Raw genomic sequence first — 19509 nt, forward strand, 5'->3', positions numbered from 1 at the left:
CTGGTGTCGTCACGGCAGATGAACAGTCCAGGAATTAATAAACAAATGAATTCAAGGCTGCACTTTGAACCGTAAAAAAAGAGGAATCCATCGAGACTAGTGTTGTAGTGCTTCCTGTATGAAGGCTACACAACCTTTGTAATGATCAGTCCGATGAAAAACAACAAAAACATAAACATATTTAATGCCTATAAGAGCACAACTCTTTTAAATGAATCATGGTAAATGTAAAAAAAAAAGAAAATCTTGTCCTTAAAAGTATTGGATTCAAATTCAGATTTGACACTTTTTACTGCATCACAGCTAAAGTTTGCAACTCTGGAATTATTCAGAAAATGTCAATATAGCTCTCTTTTTTTTTTTAAACCAGAGTGTTCAAAAAATGCTCCCAGCAACAATCAAATATGATGCACAAGTTTAGAAGTCATTGCATCGTTTAACAGTCAGATTGACAGTGGTGTAAAAAGTCAAATATGAGATCACTGCTGCAATAACAATCCATATAAAGGATTTAGCACGTAGCAAAAATGTGGGTATCATGTGTTTCATGTTTTTTTTAAAGTTCATTCCAAAGTCACAAAACAGACTCATAAGTCTCCCAAACAAGAGGGAAGTCTGTTTGTACCTTTCTAGGACATACACTCATTTTCCGTTCTTATTATTGTTGTGACATATGTAGGATTCTGAGCGGCAGGCGTGATGGAGCACACCGATCTGGGACCAGGAGCCCTCCCTCATCTCGTGGATATTGCAAGCTTTCATTTGATGAGAATGTGGTGATAAGATTTACTGATTGTGCAGAGCTTAATGAATCTGCTTCCCCTCACTGTCTTGCTCAGATAAGCTGCTTCCACAGAGTTAAACAGAGTAAACTTTACAAACACAGGCCCAAAGAAACAGAAACAGGAGCACATTTGGAGATAATATCATACATTACTTCTGTCCCTGCTGCTTGATATTTTCATATTGGAGCAGATGCAGCTGTAACCAGCCGAGACAAATAACTTTTAACGTCTTCCATTATGGATGTACATTATTTACATAAAAAGATCAATGTCCTTGCAAAAATACAAGTATTTTCAGTCAAAAAGTGTCCCTTTTCAAGAAGCGAGTATAAATCTGTACAGTCTCCTCGGAGGGATTAGGCAGCACAGTGTGAACTGGTCCATCCATGCATGGGTAGCAAAACACTCGAGACCGTTCATTGTGACCATGGTTTCATAGCTTGCTGGAAGTAACTGCCAAAGAAGATGTATTGCTTTCGAGTCGGTCATAGACTCCCAACATTAAAACACATGGGGCGCTTCATCAGAGAGCTTGATGTCTGTGTGAGATGGCAGGTAGCCTGGCAAGGGAAAAGAAAGAAAACAGACAGAGGGGGAATTTTATGTCGCTATTTGCATACGGGTGTATTTTCACAAGCAAACAACATTTATCTCAGACGGGTCGATTGTTTAGCTGCGGCTGGAGGTAAATCAGCCGGAACCACGTAGATATTTCTTGATGAAAATGCTTTCACCCCTCCGCCACTTTCCTGATGCACTAATTATTTTATTGGGTCAAATAATTCACCTCGACATTCTCATCACTTTACCCGACACATGATTGTGCTTCACTTACCTGTGAATACTAATACCCTTACTGTGTCAAAACCCAGGATGGCAAACGCATAAATACACAGCACATAACAATAACTGTATCTTGGCAACTCGTGATAATACAGAGAGGAAGAACAGCAGCAGCACTTAACAAACAGTGAATATGTTGTATCTCTTCACTGACAGACAGCTGTCACTTGTTCCTGTCTGCAAACACAGGTTTAAATACACTGTCAGAACTTACTCTGCTCTACTAAATGGTCACTTCACACATACACACACAAAGGAAACACTAGCTCAATGACTGTTTGTGATGCCTTAATGGTGTTAGTTTTGGTTGAATGATTGTGGGAATTCTGTCAAAACTCAAACACAAAATAGGAGATAGGTTAATGTTGTTTGCAGAGCTCAAAGCATTACAGAAGTGGATCTAAAGAAAATCTATAGTAACAATGTACAATGCTCTGGTCTGAGGTACTGTCACATTAGCCTTCTGTTCAGTCACCCCCCCCCTAAAAGGATGTGTTGGCACAGACTTGTTGGGTAATGAACCTTTTCAGAGCAATCAGCAAACTGTAAGTGCTTTATGAGAGGCATGCTGCAGTTTGTAGTCCTTTACAACCTAAATAAGTAAAAGGCCGTTCTAGTGGATTTTATTTACACGTCATCAAACATCCAGCCAAGACTCTGCTGTATATTTATTTATCACATGTCAAGATAATCGGGAGTAACACATGTTTCCGTGCAAACTTCGACACACAAGTTCTACTACATGTAGAAAATGAAATGAAAAAGAAATGCTTAAAGGCTCAAAGTCGATCCGGGTTTAAAGGGCTTCTTTTCCTCATCTCTCCGGCTTTCTCAAACTTTTTGGCTAACCTAAATGTTTCGTATGAGAAAAGCCAGCCCATTCTGCTGTACTAATTAACAAGAAAAATTACTGCATTTCCACAGTGCATCCTCGTTTCTGCAAATTAGAAAAGAAAAGTTCAGCAAAAGTAAACTCTACCCCAAGAGTCTGCTGTAGCTGGCAACGGGAGAGGAAACTCATCTTTGAATTCATCATCTGTCCAGAAAAGAGCTTCAAGTGAAATGATGGAGATTTAATCTGAGCGCACTACAACAGCCGGACTGCTCTCATTAAAGGCTTAAATACTGAAAAATCAAATATCTATCACTGATTACAGACCTGTTTATATTCTTGTTGTCAAATTATCCCAAATGCTACCAAAATTGTGAAAACCAACAGAAATCTGTTACTTTTTAAAGTTGTGTAAAGCTATTAAAAAGATGTAGTATAAGTTTGCTATACAACAGAATACTGTGTTGTTAGCCACCAGGCCACATTTCAGTAATGTAGTATATCCCAAATATACAATTAAGTTCCAGAAACCATGAACAATGAAGCAGTCATCTCTGCGTTAGGATGCTGTGAGCGTGTCCTTGAATGCGTCCCACTTGAACGGCACCATGGAAACATTAGAGCCCATTTCCTGGTAGCTTATGTACATCCAGTCATTATCAATGCCAAGGCTGGTTGTTGACGTCTCAAAACTTATTTTTTTTTTTTTTAAAAAGACTTTATGCGGGGGAATTACAGCCAGAGAGAGAGAGGACTGCCCTTGACTTAAGCAACCTACATAAACAAAGGAAAGGACTGGTAGCAGAAAAGACTGGCAATGCTATGTGGCTGTGCTAACAGTTAGCGACTGTACTGCTGTTCCTGACAGAGTCTTCTTAAGGAGACACTCTGAGGACAGAGCTCACTACTGCACTTTAAACAACCTGTCCACTTAGCTTTGTTTAAAAAAGTTATCAACGCTGGAATGCTGGAAAGCAAAGTGAACTGAACGTCTGTTAGGACGAGCTGTAACTCGTGTTTACAAGGTGATGTCGATGGATGGATTTGTATTTACAAGTGTCCTCGATCTACAGACTGGTGAGTCAGTGAACCTCTCTAAATGTTAACATAGAATTGTATGGTTTTATTGTTGCTTCTAACAGAGGTATGTAGGTACTGTATGATAAGGGATAAAGATGGTTGCTGTCTGTTGCTGAATTCGGGCTGCAGGTGAGTAAGTTTTTCAGTTTATGTGCAGCTGTTGAATTCTATTCATGTGTGATCCCAGAAAAGGATTAGAGAGTTTGTTCTGATGATGAAAATGATGTAAGTATCAATAAGAGGAGTCATGAATGTAGACTATTTTAATCAGTGGTGTGCAGTAAAGTGGTAGACATACTACCTAGATTTCACAATATGTCTTCTGTAACATCAGTTGTGTTACAAACGCATCACTAGTTGTGGCTTTCATAACCTTCCCTGCCTACCCTGTTACTGACCTCATGATTCGTTACTGAGGCGTAGTTAGCGAACTGAAGACTATAAAATAGGAACTTGAAGTAACTTGAGAGCCGAAGATGCTGAGGTGCACGGTGCTTTACTATCCTTTTATCACTAAGGGAGCAGGGTATGTAATCGAGTCATCAAGACCACATTTTGCCCCTGCCCAAAAAAAACCTGAACCTAAAAGTGATGAAGAACCTCCTAAAGGTCTAAATCATCATAATTCAGTCAAACATAGTTGTAAGTCTTTTCACATGTACAGGAACCTTTTTACAACATATAAAGTGTGTTTAGAGAACAAGTTCTGATTTTGCTCTACACAGACTTTAAGGTGCGGGTCACATTACATTTTGTTCTTGGAGTCAAATCCCCTTTAGTCCCTTCTGTATCCATGACTGGAAACAAACAAGACATCAAACAAGAACAGAAAGAGCATATAAATATATATATATATACAGTATATATAAATATATATGCTACTACAACACTACTAGCAGCAGAGATGACATACTTCACTTTTAGGAAAATAGTTCTGCTAAAATCTGACAGTTTGATTTAAAATGTTCTAAATTAAATTGTTGAAATCTCAGAAATGGATGTTTAGAAGAAAAAAAACACTACAATAGAAACCACTCAATGTTATAAACAAAATATTCCCTCAGATTGGCACCACAACCCCCTCCCCAAGAGACCCAAGCAATAAGCAGGTATAGTTAAGTGATTGATGTAAAAAAAAAGTGTTTTTATCTTCCAAGTCATTCTTCTGATATTTTGAGATGCACAAGGAGGTTTTGTGTGCTGTGGAAGCTTTTCCTTTCTGTTGCCTTTCAAACTGATACCACTGACTGTGTAATCACTCTATCAGAATACAAACTAGACGTTCATTGTCAAACCAAAGAATCTGAAAATAAACAGTGTGAATAAACCCCTCTGTATGCTCGAGGAATAGCTGTGGCTTAGGGGAAGAAATGGACACATTAATACCTCTGCCTTTGGAGTCCAGCTGAACATCCACATGATCCAGAGAGGTCAGCTTGTCCCCCTCAGGATTTGGGACGGCGATGGAGGTCACAGTCGGGATGACCTCTTGTTCTTTGTCAGGCTGCTCCGTTGTGTATGTGTTGATGCCAGGAATCTTCCTGAAAGGAGCAGAAAAAAAGATGCTTTTAAAAATGGCAAGTTAATGGAAAGCTGCCATCAGGTCTGTTCTTCACTAATGCTTTCACTATGCATAATGTGTCACACACTATTTTTAACTGTTAAAGATGGGGGAGAGATTGCTTGAAAGCTGGAAAGTAGGGCATTTTTGCGTTCCACTGGGCATTGCTCTCTCACTTTCATATTGTTCACCTCAGTTTTCAATCAATTTTTCATCCCCTTCAGATGCACCCGCAATTCTGCTTAAAACTAACATCTTGCATTTCTAATTTCAGATCCTCCCCTCGTGATTTTGTGCAGCAGCTGGCGCGGTGACATTTGATGCAGCTTTAGGAACTCAAACTTGATTTCTTAATGTAGTAATTATAATCCCAAAAGTTAGAGTTAGGCAATGTTGGGCTTCGTAATGAGTAAAATGCAGCACACTGCAGAGAAAGCGAGCTATTCCCCTGTGATTGGCATGGGATTACCTGCAGCACAGGATGCTATTTACTGTATGTCCCTCACTGTATAATATATGTTGTCTCAGGACTTATCACCTCAACCTTTCCTGCCGTTCTGCAGAGTATGCCTCACCTTGGATGGCTGTGTTTAGCATTTCCGAAAGGTCAACCCTCACATTGTCAGATAGATGAATATTGATAACTGCAGGACTCTGACACCCATTCAGCTCTGTGGGAGAATTGATTAGTCTGTCATTCCCTGTAATATTCTGCAGATTGAGACAGAGGGGAATTGTCTTATTCCTCCAGCTATTATTGTGTCGCCAGTGTCCATAACTCAGAGATAAATGGAGGCTGAATTCCTGTGGAAAGTTTTAGGAGTTCAGCAGGGAGGTACTTGCCTGCAGATAATGGGGCCGACTCTATACGGGGCCATTATACAACACACACACATACACACACACACACACACACATTTAAACAAAACTGCAATAACAACTCAATTATCATGGATATTTGCAAAGATGCTAGTTTAAAAAAAGGGGAGGATTCATCCTCACACATTCATTCAAGCAGTTTTGCTGTGTCTCACATGTGCCTGTATAATATGTTGGATCCAGTATACTGTACCTTTTGAATTTATATATAACAAAGACGACCAAGCCCATCAGTACGACCGACACCAGCATGATGACTGCAGTGCCACTGTGGCCACTATCGCTGCTGTCCACAAGAGGAGCTTTGAAGGACAAAGAATGAGAGAGAAACGGAGTGAAGATCAGATTAAAACGAGGACAAATGCATATTTTTTTATTTTGTATGAATGTAAATTGTATCGCAATCCTATTAAATGACAATGGAGAATAACTGCTGTGTCGTTTTTTTACTGCAAATATCCAGGAAAAATGACAGAGGAAGCTAAAGTCCAATCATCATTTTATGGTTTAGTTTACTTCATCTAGGATAATCCAATCATCATCATTGCGGCTCTCCAGAGAGCTCTTGAGTATATATTTTAAAAACAAACAAAACACCTTTGAAAGCCCGCAGACGTGTTTGTTCCTGTGCAGGCTGAATAATCATCTTTAAATTTCAAACTTAGACTCGTGTGACTACAAAAAAAAAGTGTTTTTTAGGGTATGTGTCGCATGCAGCAGACTCACCTGGAGACAGCTGCGTGGCATACACGTTCACCAGCACCCCTGGCTTGAGTGTGAACCGGATGAGGTCTTGGTTCAAAGCACTTAGCAGAACCTGAGAGAGCTATGAGGAGGAGTGACAGAGCAGACGGGACTGTTAGCGGTGGCTGCACAGCAATATTCCACAGTCATCAATATTTCAGCCCAAGTCATTTCATCCCGCAGCCTGAATTATGAATCAGAATTTTTGCTTCCGTCTAAAGAGGAGCAAATGTTGATATGACACGGAAAACCAAACCTGCTGCGCCGAAACCCAGGTGGCTTTTAAGAGCGTTGGAAACCATATCAGGTTAAAGGCTAGCCTGCCTTTCTGTGTGACATTAAAAATATATTTTTTTTTGTCTAATTTCTATCAAAACAGGGATTTTTGCTCTTTTTTTTGTGTTTCCATTTGTTGAACTACTTTTAAAGAAGAGAGATACACGTTCAGTGACGCAAAGCTATTGGAAATGTATCCATGTTTTAAAATCAGAAAATTGCTGTTTTCATTTCTCTCCCTTAAGTTACCCTGCTTTTCACACCTAGATGAAGCAGTCATTTAACAAGAGACCAAAACGCCTTCCCAGAGCCCATTTGAGTCCCTAGCCATGCCTCACTAATTCCATCTCGCTCTTTCTAAAATCTTTCCATTGGTTAAAATTAGACTGCTCTACACAGTATGAATAATTACTTTTTGTTCTAGTGGCATATCAGGGTCAGTAAATCTATTACACATTTTAATAAGCTGCTTCACACATACACTCTGCGCATGCACGTGTGTGTGTGTGGGCACATGCTGGCTTAATGCAGCTGCTCTGTAAGTCATTCACGGGAGATGAGAACAGTGAACTGAAGATTTATTACCCTATTGTCTGTGAGGTTCTGCCAGGTAATCAGACAGGCTTTAGATAAATACATCTCTTTAATTCCCAATCCAGGGCGCATGCCCCAGTTTGTCTCCTTTCTCCGTGGTGCCAATTACATGATGCATCAATGTAATTAAATACCTATTAACTTAGTTCAAGACTGACTGCGAGCCAGCGAAACCATGTTTACTTGTGATACATCGTGGTCCTATCCGTTATGATGAATAAATGAACCTGTCTGGCCGGAGGTTTTTTTTAAAAAACAGATCTCTCTGTTATTGTTTTTCTAATAGCCTTCTTTAATGGTCTTATTTTGATGTAGGAGAAATAATAGCAAAGTAGCTTGAAGGTTTATGAAAGTCTGTAAACGTGTATAAGGTGGCATGGAGTCTCTGACATGTGATGAGATGCTTTGTGAATATTTCAGTTCTCTGATTGGGGCCGATTCTGTTCCTTTTACACGTGAAGACATTGCCCTCTTGTGTTCATTTGATGCATTACTCTGCAGGAAGGATTTGATAATAAAGTGCACATGTGAGAAATCACTGCACAGTTAGACAACAAAGACACACAATGCCATTGTTTAAAGTTTGAACCTGTGCAACGACTGCAATCAATGTGATTTTGCGTCGCACGCCTAAACCTTTATAATGCTGCAGAAACAGTCCTTTGATTGAATCATTCTGCAGGTTTTTCTTCCCAGCTTTGGAAACTAAATTAGATGGATGTCTTATAGAGCTCTATGAGATTACATGGCTCCTATGTGCCTGCAGGCTAATGATACAGGAGAAAACATATTCCTGTTTTCACATAATGAACCACACCAGAGTTGCATCTTTTACCCCAATTACCACCAAAAATGTCCTCTCTTCATTACTGCTGACCTTTTCCAAAGAATAACATAGTGTTTCTCCTGCATACGCTGCAGCCTGCGGTGTCCATTCATATCGACTACGGTATGAAAATACATTTGCACAGACGTTCAACTTGGTCGACTCGAGTAATCCATCACCATGAACATCGTGTCCACATTTATGTTTGTCACAGTTGACCTTATTGCTGAATGGCAACAAGGGGCAGACTTTCCAAATTCAGCCACACTTAAAACTCTTGTTACCATTCAACGATGATATCACTTTGACAGAAATAAATGCGGACATAATGCTCATTGTGACGTGCTGCCTCATCAAAGAAGGTTTTGAGTCTCTACAAGTAGATTTGAATGCCGTAACTGAAATTCATGGAAAACCAACGGCTGCATGGAAAATGTACTTCAAATAAAAAGTCATCATGAAAGACCTGGAAGATAATCAGAGAACTGCAAGTTGAACTATCAGTTCAGTGTTTTCTGATACTACATATATATTATGTTGTGCCCAAAAAAACCCAAAAAAAAACAAAGTGCAGTTTAGATAAAAAGAAAATATCACATAAAAAAATAACACAATATGTCTTTAGGGACTTTGTTCGACATCCCCTGAAACAGATGTAAGATTAAAGACACCTCTTATAACATGAATATAAAGTGTGACACAAAACTCTATACCTTCACTTGATGAGACTTATTAAGAAATTAGAGGGGAAAATGTGAGCTATGGGTAGTGACCAAAAGAATAAGATCGCGAGTACAAGCGGCCACAATGAGTGTCCTCGGCTAGTCTTGCAGCGAAAGGAGCCAGTTGAGGTGGTTTGGGCATCTGATTAGGATGCCTCCTGGACACGTCCAACTGGGAGGAGACCCGGGGTAGACCCAGAGTTCACTGGAGGGATTTAAGTCCTGTCTGGCCTGGGAATGCTTCGGAATCCACCAAGAGGAGAAAACGTTGCTGGGGAAAAGGAAGTCTGGGTTGACTAACTGCGACTGCTGCCACCGCGACTCGATCTCGGATAAGCGGAATAAAAATGGATGGAGGGAAAAATGAGGATGTAACTGATGATGATTGCAGCAGCATTATTCTACTGTATGGTGTAGGTCAAATTTCCAAAAGTTTGAATTGTTTACACTAAGAGGTTTTTGGAATTTCTCCCTCAGCTTTTCATCTTGGTAAAAGAGAGCAAAATGTTGGATGAAATGTATCTGGAAAAATAAGTTGTTATGTTCTATCCGGGTGGGTTTCTGGATGAACTCTTGGCACAGAATAATTTTTGGCTCCAAGAAAGAGTTATCATGCAAACGGCTTCGGGCAAAACCTTTAATGAAGAACGAATGGACTGTTGTATATGAAGTAAGCTGTGTGGAGAAAAGACTGCATTATGAGAATTATCTACAGTTCATCAAAAAATAATGGACTATGTGCATAGAAGATACAACCTATGCATATGTCAGGCCAATGTATGTGTTCCCTATGTGAATCCACTCATTCAGGTTGAGAATGTATCAAACAGTAAAGCTGCCAAACAAGGTTTAACTCTCTGATGAGCTACATGTTCAAACATCATAAAATATGTCCTCTTTTAATAGGACAACAGAGCTTTAACAAATAACAGTGTCGTATCAAAGTAAAGGACACATTCTCCAGGGATTTTCTCTCCAGAGACGGTCTTTTGACTTCCTCTGTTTTCCTTAGCGCTGCTTTTAATTATCACAAAAGGGGGGGAAGAACACACACACATATTAAACTGAACATTTGCCAGGGCCCGTTAAAATGATTTGACAGGCTGGTACCTGATCCAGGTGCGCCCACTTTTCATCTATAGCTCCGCGTCTCGACCTCTTTTCAGGCACGATGAAAATCTCTGCTGTTGTCGGTAAACCTGGAAGCACGGTGACCAGGAGCTGATCCTCACTGATTCCTGTGACCTTTAACAACAAACAACAACACCTCATTAAAAAAAGGTTCTTTAATGCACTCTGTTTGAGGTGATACTCTGACAACAACAACAAAAAAGGTCCTGGGTCGCATGTATTAATGAGTAAATACTGTTGGCTCTCTGCTTCATACTACAGCAGCCTCAGCACCAGTCACTGTCAGGATGTAATGCACGGATACACTGAACCATGCGAGCGTAATTTGACAGTCTTTGGTAAAGGCCAGGGCTTTTAGTGCAGTTCTGCCGTAACCAGAGGTCTCTTGTCAGTTTCCTGGTGTAAACCGTGGTAATATCTGACAAGACAGAAGGTCAAAGTGAATGTTTCATACTGAGGGCTACCGTAGGATATATATAGAGCTCAGTATCCACGTCTTTTACATAACCTGGTGCTTTTTTTTTTTTTGACATCTGCAACTGTGTCTTAGAGAGAGGTTCTTCACCACAGTTACTCTCCCTCCACTGGAGTCTTTAGGCGATTGGCGTTCAGCTCTTTAGAGAGCAAATGGCAGCTGTCCTTTAATGCCCTTTAGTGTTTTGACAAGTTCAGTTCAAAGCATGGACCGGTAATAATGATGTTGGGTGATGAGCCGTGTCAGCGTGCAAGAAGTTAACAGCTAATTACACAGCGAGTGAGGTCAAACACGCTGCAAGAAGTGGAGCGCAAGTCTCAACACAAAAACACATGCATATACATTTTTTAAAAAAGGAAGCAGATTCGAGAATGGAAATGTCATCTGCTCACTTTGACAGACACTCAATGTTTTTTTTTATTTTTCTCTCTCTCTAGGCAGGAGAAAAGCTACTTATTGTCAGAATGTGAATGAGGTGGAGTTCATTCCTGATTGTGTTTACAGTCTTTGTGACACCGACCTGAACAGCACAGCTCTTCACCACTCTGCCGATGTCCTCTCTCCACTCTGACACCCCGGGGTTCATCTCGTCCAGATAAGAAGAAAAAGCCAAAACGTGCGACCGAAAATAATCTGAAACACAGATCAGTAATCCATATTAGACCAAATGTTCTTTTTCAGTCAAAGAGACCAATCAGATACTTCTCAGAACCCTTCTGAGGCGAGTTGATTCAGGTATTTCATCAGAGAATTTGAAAGCTTGGCTTGAATGGCAGAATGTGAACGCTGAGGGAAATTGACAAAACATCTTTCTGATTCTATTTTTGTAAAAAAAAAAAATTGTTTAAGTTTTTGATTTCGGTTCATTTGGAAGTTGCTGCACAGGTTATTTCAAACTCTAAAAATATCTGCACGGCTAATTTAGAAATGCCCTTTTCTATTTTGGTGATGTAAGAAGCACAAATAGATTCTTGAATATATACTTCGGTCCTTCTACGTTCATTTTGCACCCCCTTTCCCCTTGCTTTATCTTTCCCTTTGTTTAACACAACATAAATTATATTGATCATGAGCTATAGGCAGCTAGCAAAGACATTGCTATTCAGTGGAGATCTGCTTTATTCCATCTCTTTCATCAACATCAAAGAGAAACCCCATCAATGTATCTTTAATGTGTTTTGATTTCTGTAAAAGAAAGAGAGAATTCTAACATGAAGATCAGATTCTGGTTATATACGCTTTTCCAGAGGTCATTGGTGTCTGTGTGATCCACTTTGTCACTCTGCCAGACCCTCCACATTATAGTTCATTAGCTTTTTTGTGGCTGGTTTAATGTACTTGTGGCGCTGATTCCTTAATTAGCTCAATGACCTTGTATTGAGTATGTACCAGTTCAACAGATTATACTCTCTTTTCAAGAAGAACTCGGGATCGAAGGATTCTTCCAGACCTTGGAAATCACAGCTCGAGGCCCCCATCACACATTCTAGCAGGTTAAAGAGCATAGCTTTCTTTGTTTCAAAGCTTACAAACAGCTGAATTACCTATCCTTCAATAAAACGGTAGCAGCAATCCCCGAAACATGCTTATATGCCTCTAGACCTGCTGTTTTCTGGTCAAACCGTGGTGACTAAAGTTGGTGAATTCATGACAACAGCCGTCCTAGTTTGTCCTCTGTGACTGTTTTCAAGCAGCAATTACATTTGTTGTCATCTCCAATTAAGGTGTTCCTCTCAGTTAATCTGATTGGTGTATGGGGGGGAAAAAAAAGGGTTTAGACTTTAGAGCACTCTTCCAAATCACGATTGGTCCAAGATGCTTGCAGTGTGAAAAATGTGTCCTGTCATAAGAACACATTGGAAAAGAAACTGTCTCATCAGGGCTTGACAACATTTTTTTTAGATGATTTGATGACAACTTAAACAACGGCATGACAACAAAGTAAGTCTTCCCATTGACTAACGCTTTGAAAGCACTAGGAAAAAGCTTTGATCATTTACAAGCATGAAGGAACTTGCAGTACTGATCCTATCTGAGACATATTTGACTACATATTTCTCGTGTTATTATCCTATTTAGAGGCTGTTGAGGTGGAATCAATCAATTCAGGGTATGAAAATACTATTTGGTTCACCATAGACGGCGACAGTCATTTGGTCCTGATGGACAGTATTTCCCACAGCAGCCTGGACAACAACAGTGTGACTTCCCTCAGTGGAGAACGTGAAGGACATCACACCATCCAGGGTCACCCTGGGCTGAAAAACAAAGACGCACAGAGAGATGTAGGAATCTATTGTGGCGCTTAGTAACACGGCTGAATGAGAGAGAGAAAAAAAGAAAGTAGGGCTTACCTCCGTCTTGTTACCAAACCACCAGTAATATGTGACTGTCCCCACGTTGCTGGGCCGTAACACTGTCGTGACGTTTGCTGCTTTGTTCTTCACGACTACCGACGGAGCCAAGAGCTGGACCTGTTCAAGTTGGCCTTTCAAGAGAGAAATCACACACACAATAAATTCACATGTTGTTAGAATATACCAAGATACAGCGTCGATGAAGCTGAAAGAATCAAACTGTAGCCACATTTTTAGCCCTATTTTGGCCCATCAGTGACAGTCTGGCTCACAGTGAGCATAAATACAGAAGGGAAGTTGATAGCACCGCAGGAGTGGTTAGACAAGTATCTGTGGATGTTCTGATAATGTCACATTTGGTATCAGCTATAATGAGCTACATTGAAACTGACCACCGCTGATCTATTCTGTCATAAGGAGAAGACAAACATCCAGCTTTTCAGGCCAACACACAGTAGCACTCAAAACTTTGGATTGGATTGGATTGGATTATTGGACAGAGTGTCCCTTTAATGAGCCAATTTGAAGATAGAATAAAGGATTTGTGAGCACATTTGCCAAAAGGGTTTGCATTCTTTGTAAATCTGCTCTCTACGGCTTTCTGTCCGGCAGGAGTGAAATAAAAAGAAAGGGCACCAGAGCGCAAAACAACTTCTAGTGTGTAGGTAAGGAACTGCATTGCATTTTCCACACTGGAATGGCAGCTGATAGGCTTATGCTTCTCCATCAGATGTGTATCTCATAGAGCACTTTTTCACTATTTCTCCAGAGGCTCAATCTGAAAACATTTGATCAAGTTTCCTCCTACACAAGGTCACCCTAGAGGACATGTAATCATGTTTTCTCCTCTGTAAGAGCACCATGGAGAGCCCTCTCTCAACTTTTTTTTCTATTAGAAGGGCACCCAAGTGGATACTTAAACACACATTCGCCATGAAAAACGAGCATGATTCTTTATCATGTTTTTCTTCACTGAAATATCAGCCTGGAGGACAGTTTATCCCATCTCTCCAAAAGAATTCCATAATAGTAAATATTTTTGCAGTTATTCTAACTTGACTGTTTTAGACTCACAGGAGACGTGGAGGTAGAGTATCACCCTGTCATAGCCCAGAGTGTTGGTCGCTGTCGCAGAAACTTGGTAGATGCCAACTTTACTGTAGATATGCTTGACCCCATCTTCAATGGAGCTTATGTTGACGTAGGACATGGAGGTCCCATCGCCGAAATCCACCGTAATACTTGTGGTGGAGCTCAGACCCTTCAGAAAGAAAACAAAATACTGTCACTCATGCTGTAGCCTCAGATGTTTGTCAGCGTCTTGCTGACACATAACAGCGTGAATTTTTTTTCATAATGTCTGCAAAAAAGGAGGTCATGTGCTACATCATGTCACTGCATATTTACTTGACATGCTGGTGCTCCTGCCTCCGTGCTACGTCTCTGACAGGATCTCAATATACCCATAACACCGAATTAAAAAAAAACATGCAGCCTACATGTATCACTCTGTGACAGACTGTATTGTTGCTTGGTGTAAAAAAAAAAAAGAAAAAAAAAGTCACCACCTCTTCAAGAAAGACCAAGAAAGTGACATTCCTCCCCAGTGTCGCCACCAGTGTTCCCTCACTGGTGAAGAGCTGGAGGCCCTTGGGTGCCTGGGTGGGACACTTCTGTCGCCTGGGGCTGTACTTCAACAGCGTTCCCTCAGTGCAGTTGTTAGATAAAGCTCTGCGATATCTGGAATTCATTAAAGACACCGACAAGACGAGCACTGCATGAGTGTTAAAGCAGACATAAAATAAAAACACACACTGGGAGACATCCTGAAGAGATATGTTACTTTGTTTTTTTTTTATCTACATACTCCCACAGCTCTTTTCAGTTCAGTTAGCCCTTTATCAACACCAGCCATCACCTACAAGTGGGCTCATTAAAACAAATGGAGGCGGCTGTGGCTAAGTGGTCCAGTCTCTCAACCAGAAGGTCGGGTGTTTCAATCCTCAGCTCCTGCATCCACATGTTGAAGTGTCCTTGTGCAAGACACTGAACCCCAAATTGCTCCCGCTGCTGCATCAGTGTTGTGTGAATATGTATGAATGGGATTAGTTAATATTGATGGTCACTTTACATGTCAGCCTCTGCCATCAGTGTGTGCCATCAGAAGTTAAGGGCTATACTGTACAAGCTCAAGTCCAAGTCCAAATGATGTTCCACACTAATTACGATATAACATTGATATTATTACCATATATTCTACATGCAATAAACAGCTACACTGGAGTTATTGTTTGAAATGTTAATCTATTACTGTCGTCAAATTAGACAAATCTGTTTTGTTTTAGAAAAGCTTTTAAAACTTTATGTCCAACATGTGACGCTCATGTTGGAAGAAAGCGTGTCCTGTCCAGTTGGCTTATGTTGTTAGTAGTCTATGGTTTTTGTGGCAATTATATACTTATGATCATCTCACAACATTTGTCAACCCTATTTCTATGTAAAATATTCTCTTTAAGACAATTTAGTGGTGAATATGTTTCCTCTTTTATTTTCACATCTTCAGCTATTAAAGTGAGCTACGTCACCATTTTGGTCACTTCATGGGTTTATCTACCTCTGCTTGGGAATCCCTTATGCTTAGCATAATAAAGAATGCATGGACAACTCTCACTGGTCATGAATATTAGGAACATTTCATGGATATTATTTGCAAATAAACATTTTCACGCAGAAGGGCAATGCCGGAGGAAGCAATCCAATCCTTAACTTAACTAAACGTTTGAATAGAATAGAGTAAAAACAGTGAAGTTAAACTCCTATTTGAGCAAAGTACACAACTATTATCAATAAAATTGTATCAAATGATAGAAGCAATATAACTGAATCTTGGATATTTAATGAAACAAAACTATATAGGCAGTAAGAGGAGAATGTTTTTGTTGTTGGAGCTGCTAAAAACTCAGACACTTAAAATACAATAACACGCCACAACCAGACTCCTCACTGGTTGAATCTGTCTAAATGTGTTGAATGATTAAGGGTTATAATAGATAGATTTGGTGAGGCTGAACTACAATATTTGGGATAAAATGGAAATTGCAGTAAACCACAGTTACCCCATACTGGTGTAACCGTACTGGGTTACTTTCCACCACTGCCTTTCAGCATATTGGCATTCCTTCTACTCACTTAGCTGGTGCCAATACAAAGGAATGCAGCGTACCCCGTGGTGTTGAGGAAGCTGTCTCCGGCGATGCAGTCTCTGGATGTTGCTGAAGGAACGAACCAGAAAGCCTGAGTGCAGCTTCCGTCGATCTGCCTCTCAAACCCGTAGTCACTGTTTCGTTTGGAACAACAGGCACAGAAAAAAAGAAGGTGTTATTGGGATTAGTTATCATTTATTCAAAATATCAAATATAATTACAAAGCTCAAACAGAATCATACACAGTAGAGTTGTTCCAGGCTGAGCAGCTCAGAGTATTTGAGATTTGATGTTTTATGTATCAGACTCCTGAAGCAGAAAAGGCGTTGTGCGTGTTAGCACACTCTGCAATTATTACCTCACCAGAGTGAGAGGGATCTGTCAGATTTCTGTCATTGTGATCTGGGAAACACAGTCTCAGGAGCCAGGGTTGGAAAGTTAAATAAGTCTTATAGTAATTACGTGGTGTTAAGCTTGTTTAATATAGCTGTGAGTGCTGCTCATTTAGCACGGGGCGAGATCAGGAAGATAAAAGAAAGTATGAGACAGTTAAGTGATGTACGAGAAGTTCTGACTCATTAGACACAGAGAAAAACATCCCATCGCAGTGGAAGTATATTCTAATGATTGGCAGGGTTTGACTTCAGTATTTTCAGTTCTACTCTGAATGTTCATTTGTATTCTGCATTTAGAAAAACTTTCTAAAATGATGTTGACCAGATTATTATTCCATGCTAATTAAAGTTAAAAAAAAAAAAGGCAAGCGACCAAACCAATCAAGCCATCCTATTTATCATGCTGGAGGCACATAGCACATAAAAAATGTACATCTGTATTCATCAACCCAACCGCTAAGGTTTAACACCCTCCACCTGCTGTCTGTCCCACAGACACATTTTAAGACTGGTGGTGATCGTGCGTTTGAGGCTCTAGCACCAATCCTTTAGAATTCCCTGCCCATCTCTTTACGTTCTTCTGACTCTGCTGAGTCTTACAAAATGCACCTTAAAACGTTGATGTTTAGACAGGGCTATGGGTAATCACGTCCACCCAGTCTACCTAGTCATCAATGTTTTACTGTGCCAATTCATGTTCCTGGTCATAGCAGGATTTCATGTCGGTCCATGAAGTATTATTCCTGTTTTTATTGTATTTTGTTGATGTAAAGCACTTTGTGACCTTTGTCTGTGAAAAGTGCTGTATAAACAAACTTTACTGACTTACTTATATCTAATGAGAAGGAACATAGACAGAGACTTCATTTTTTTAAGTCCATACACGTACTACATTAAAGTTAATGTGTATTTCAGTTAATGGAGTGAAACTGTGGAATTCTTTAGATAATGACTTCAAATGCTGCTCAAATATTATTCAATTTAAAAGAATGTGTAAGGAAAAAGTAAAGGGGAAATTATAAATGTAATGAGTAAATCCAACTCTGCAATGATGGTATTTGATTGTTTCAGTAGGTATTGTTGATTTGATTTGATTTGTGAAAGAAAAAGAAAACAACGGGTTAGCCATCTGATTCTGTATCAACAATAACTTGTGTTATTAAGAAAGGGGCAGGTAGCTTGATAACATTTTTAACTATACATGCAGTATATACAGTAAATATGAATTGATCTCTTTCCTTATCTATGTTTTACTTGTGGTCTTTTCCATCGTGGACAGCTTGAATTTATCAATAACATGATGAAAAATGATATGTATGCTTTTGTGTCCTTGGAACAGGGTTTAGATGAATTCTCCTTAATTTGTATACCTCCTCTTAGTGTGTGTGTGTGTGTGTGTGTGTGTGTGTGTGTGTGTGTCTGTGTGTGTGTGTGTGTGTGTGTGTGTGTGTGTGTGTGTGTGTGTGTGTGTGTGTGTGTGTGTGTGTGTGTGTGTGTGATAGAAAAATATTCCAAAAGAACTCTACTCTCTGATGTACGTCGCTTTGGATAAAAGCGTCTGCTAAGTGAACACTTGCGTAGGTGTTTTTCTCACATTTGAAATAAATCAATACTGGAATATTAAATAACACTATCATAAACCAAGACGGCTAAATAAGTAATGAAATTGATTGTAACTTGTTTGAATCACATGAATCAGAATCATTTAACCAAGTTCATTTTTTCCAAAGTAATCATATAAGCTACAATCACAGTGAGCTGTGAGATCCTACAGAAAGAAAATCAGAAAATATGAAAAACAAGTTGAGAATCATAAAATCTAAATCTTCAAACACTCCTCTTGTTGTGCCTTAGGTTTGCCTCGCAGTCTCTGCCTCTGGAGACGTGTAAAGCGTTGTGCACTGGATTTAATGAAGTGAAAGGAGAAGCTGCAGAGCGGGGGAACTCACCACTCAAAATCTGCCTCTGTGCACGGGCAGGAGTCTGACATCTGGGAAATATACTGATCACTGGCCTTGACACACTGAACGTTTGCTTTCAGCTTCTGGAAGATTCTCTTCATTCCCATGATGCATACTTCGTCCTGTGATGAATTATGAATCAAAAACATTTCAGACGTTCTTATTCTTTCTTTTTTGTGTGTGTGTGTGTGCGCCATGTGGCTTTTATTGTGTGACTGAATCAAAGAGATTCACTGGAGTTTAATCAACGACAAGAACCCTCATGGTAGGATCAGTCGGGGAGCAGCAGGATCCTCTTACCCCATTGTGTAACTGCCATGTCAGATAGTCTTCAGATGTGCATCGATGTTGGAAAATTGAGCGGAAGTCAATCTTCACAAGTTGCCACTCAGATCGATGGCTGAAATGACCAAAAATTCTGCACAAACAAGCCAGAAAAACAAGGTCAAAAACATTCAGGAAATGGTTTTTTTTTTTTTAAAAAAGGTAATGTTTTGAAAAGCTTCAAATTTGGTCAAAGGAGGAATGTGCGACTTTTTGATCCAGTAGATTGAGGACCAGCATTAAACCAAAACAAACTGCTGTTTGGCGACGCCCAACACCCAAGCTATTCTGAAGCCTCTGCTCTCCTCCAGCAACACACCTCCAATACCTCTCCACTAGCGTTTGCATGAAGGAGTTATCAAATGGAAAGCACCATAATTTAGCACCATTAAGTACAAGCAGCGGACAAAATTGTCCTTTTGCTTGAGCTGCAATTGCCTGTGGCCTGCATTTTTGTGTTAGCACACTTTGGTTAACTCATAGCTTCATATTGCACATAAATTGACAGGGAATGATTGTGA

General features: G+C 39.9%; 1 protein-coding gene across 1 annotated transcript in view; it reads right to left on the minus strand.

Moving 5' to 3' along the window:
• Nucleotides 1–546: 546 nt before the first annotated feature.
• Nucleotides 547–19509, minus strand: part of LOC132975409 (VPS10 domain-containing receptor SorCS1-like) — a 60666-nt gene continuing 41703 nt past the window's right edge. The window contains exons 15-27 of the mRNA XM_061039928.1: nucleotides 18965–19082; nucleotides 18653–18786; nucleotides 16329–16442; nucleotides 14674–14845; nucleotides 14180–14366; nucleotides 13103–13236; nucleotides 12883–13006; nucleotides 11269–11381; nucleotides 10253–10387; nucleotides 6707–6806; nucleotides 6174–6282; nucleotides 4927–5081; nucleotides 547–1345 (exon numbers count right to left, since the gene is read on the minus strand). Coding sequence (XP_060895911.1) covers nucleotides 1287–1345; nucleotides 4927–5081; nucleotides 6174–6282; nucleotides 6707–6806; nucleotides 10253–10387; nucleotides 11269–11381; nucleotides 12883–13006; nucleotides 13103–13236; nucleotides 14180–14366; nucleotides 14674–14845; nucleotides 16329–16442; nucleotides 18653–18786; nucleotides 18965–19082 — 1654 coding nt within the window. The 3' untranslated portion in view covers nucleotides 547–1286. The remainder of the gene's footprint in view (nucleotides 1346–4926; nucleotides 5082–6173; nucleotides 6283–6706; nucleotides 6807–10252; nucleotides 10388–11268; nucleotides 11382–12882; nucleotides 13007–13102; nucleotides 13237–14179; nucleotides 14367–14673; nucleotides 14846–16328; nucleotides 16443–18652; nucleotides 18787–18964; nucleotides 19083–19509) is intronic.

The sequence above is a fragment of the Labrus mixtus genome, chromosome 6 (genome assembly GCF_963584025.1).
Source record: "Labrus mixtus chromosome 6, fLabMix1.1, whole genome shotgun sequence".
NCBI lineage: Eukaryota > Metazoa > Chordata > Actinopteri > Labriformes > Labridae > Labrus > Labrus mixtus.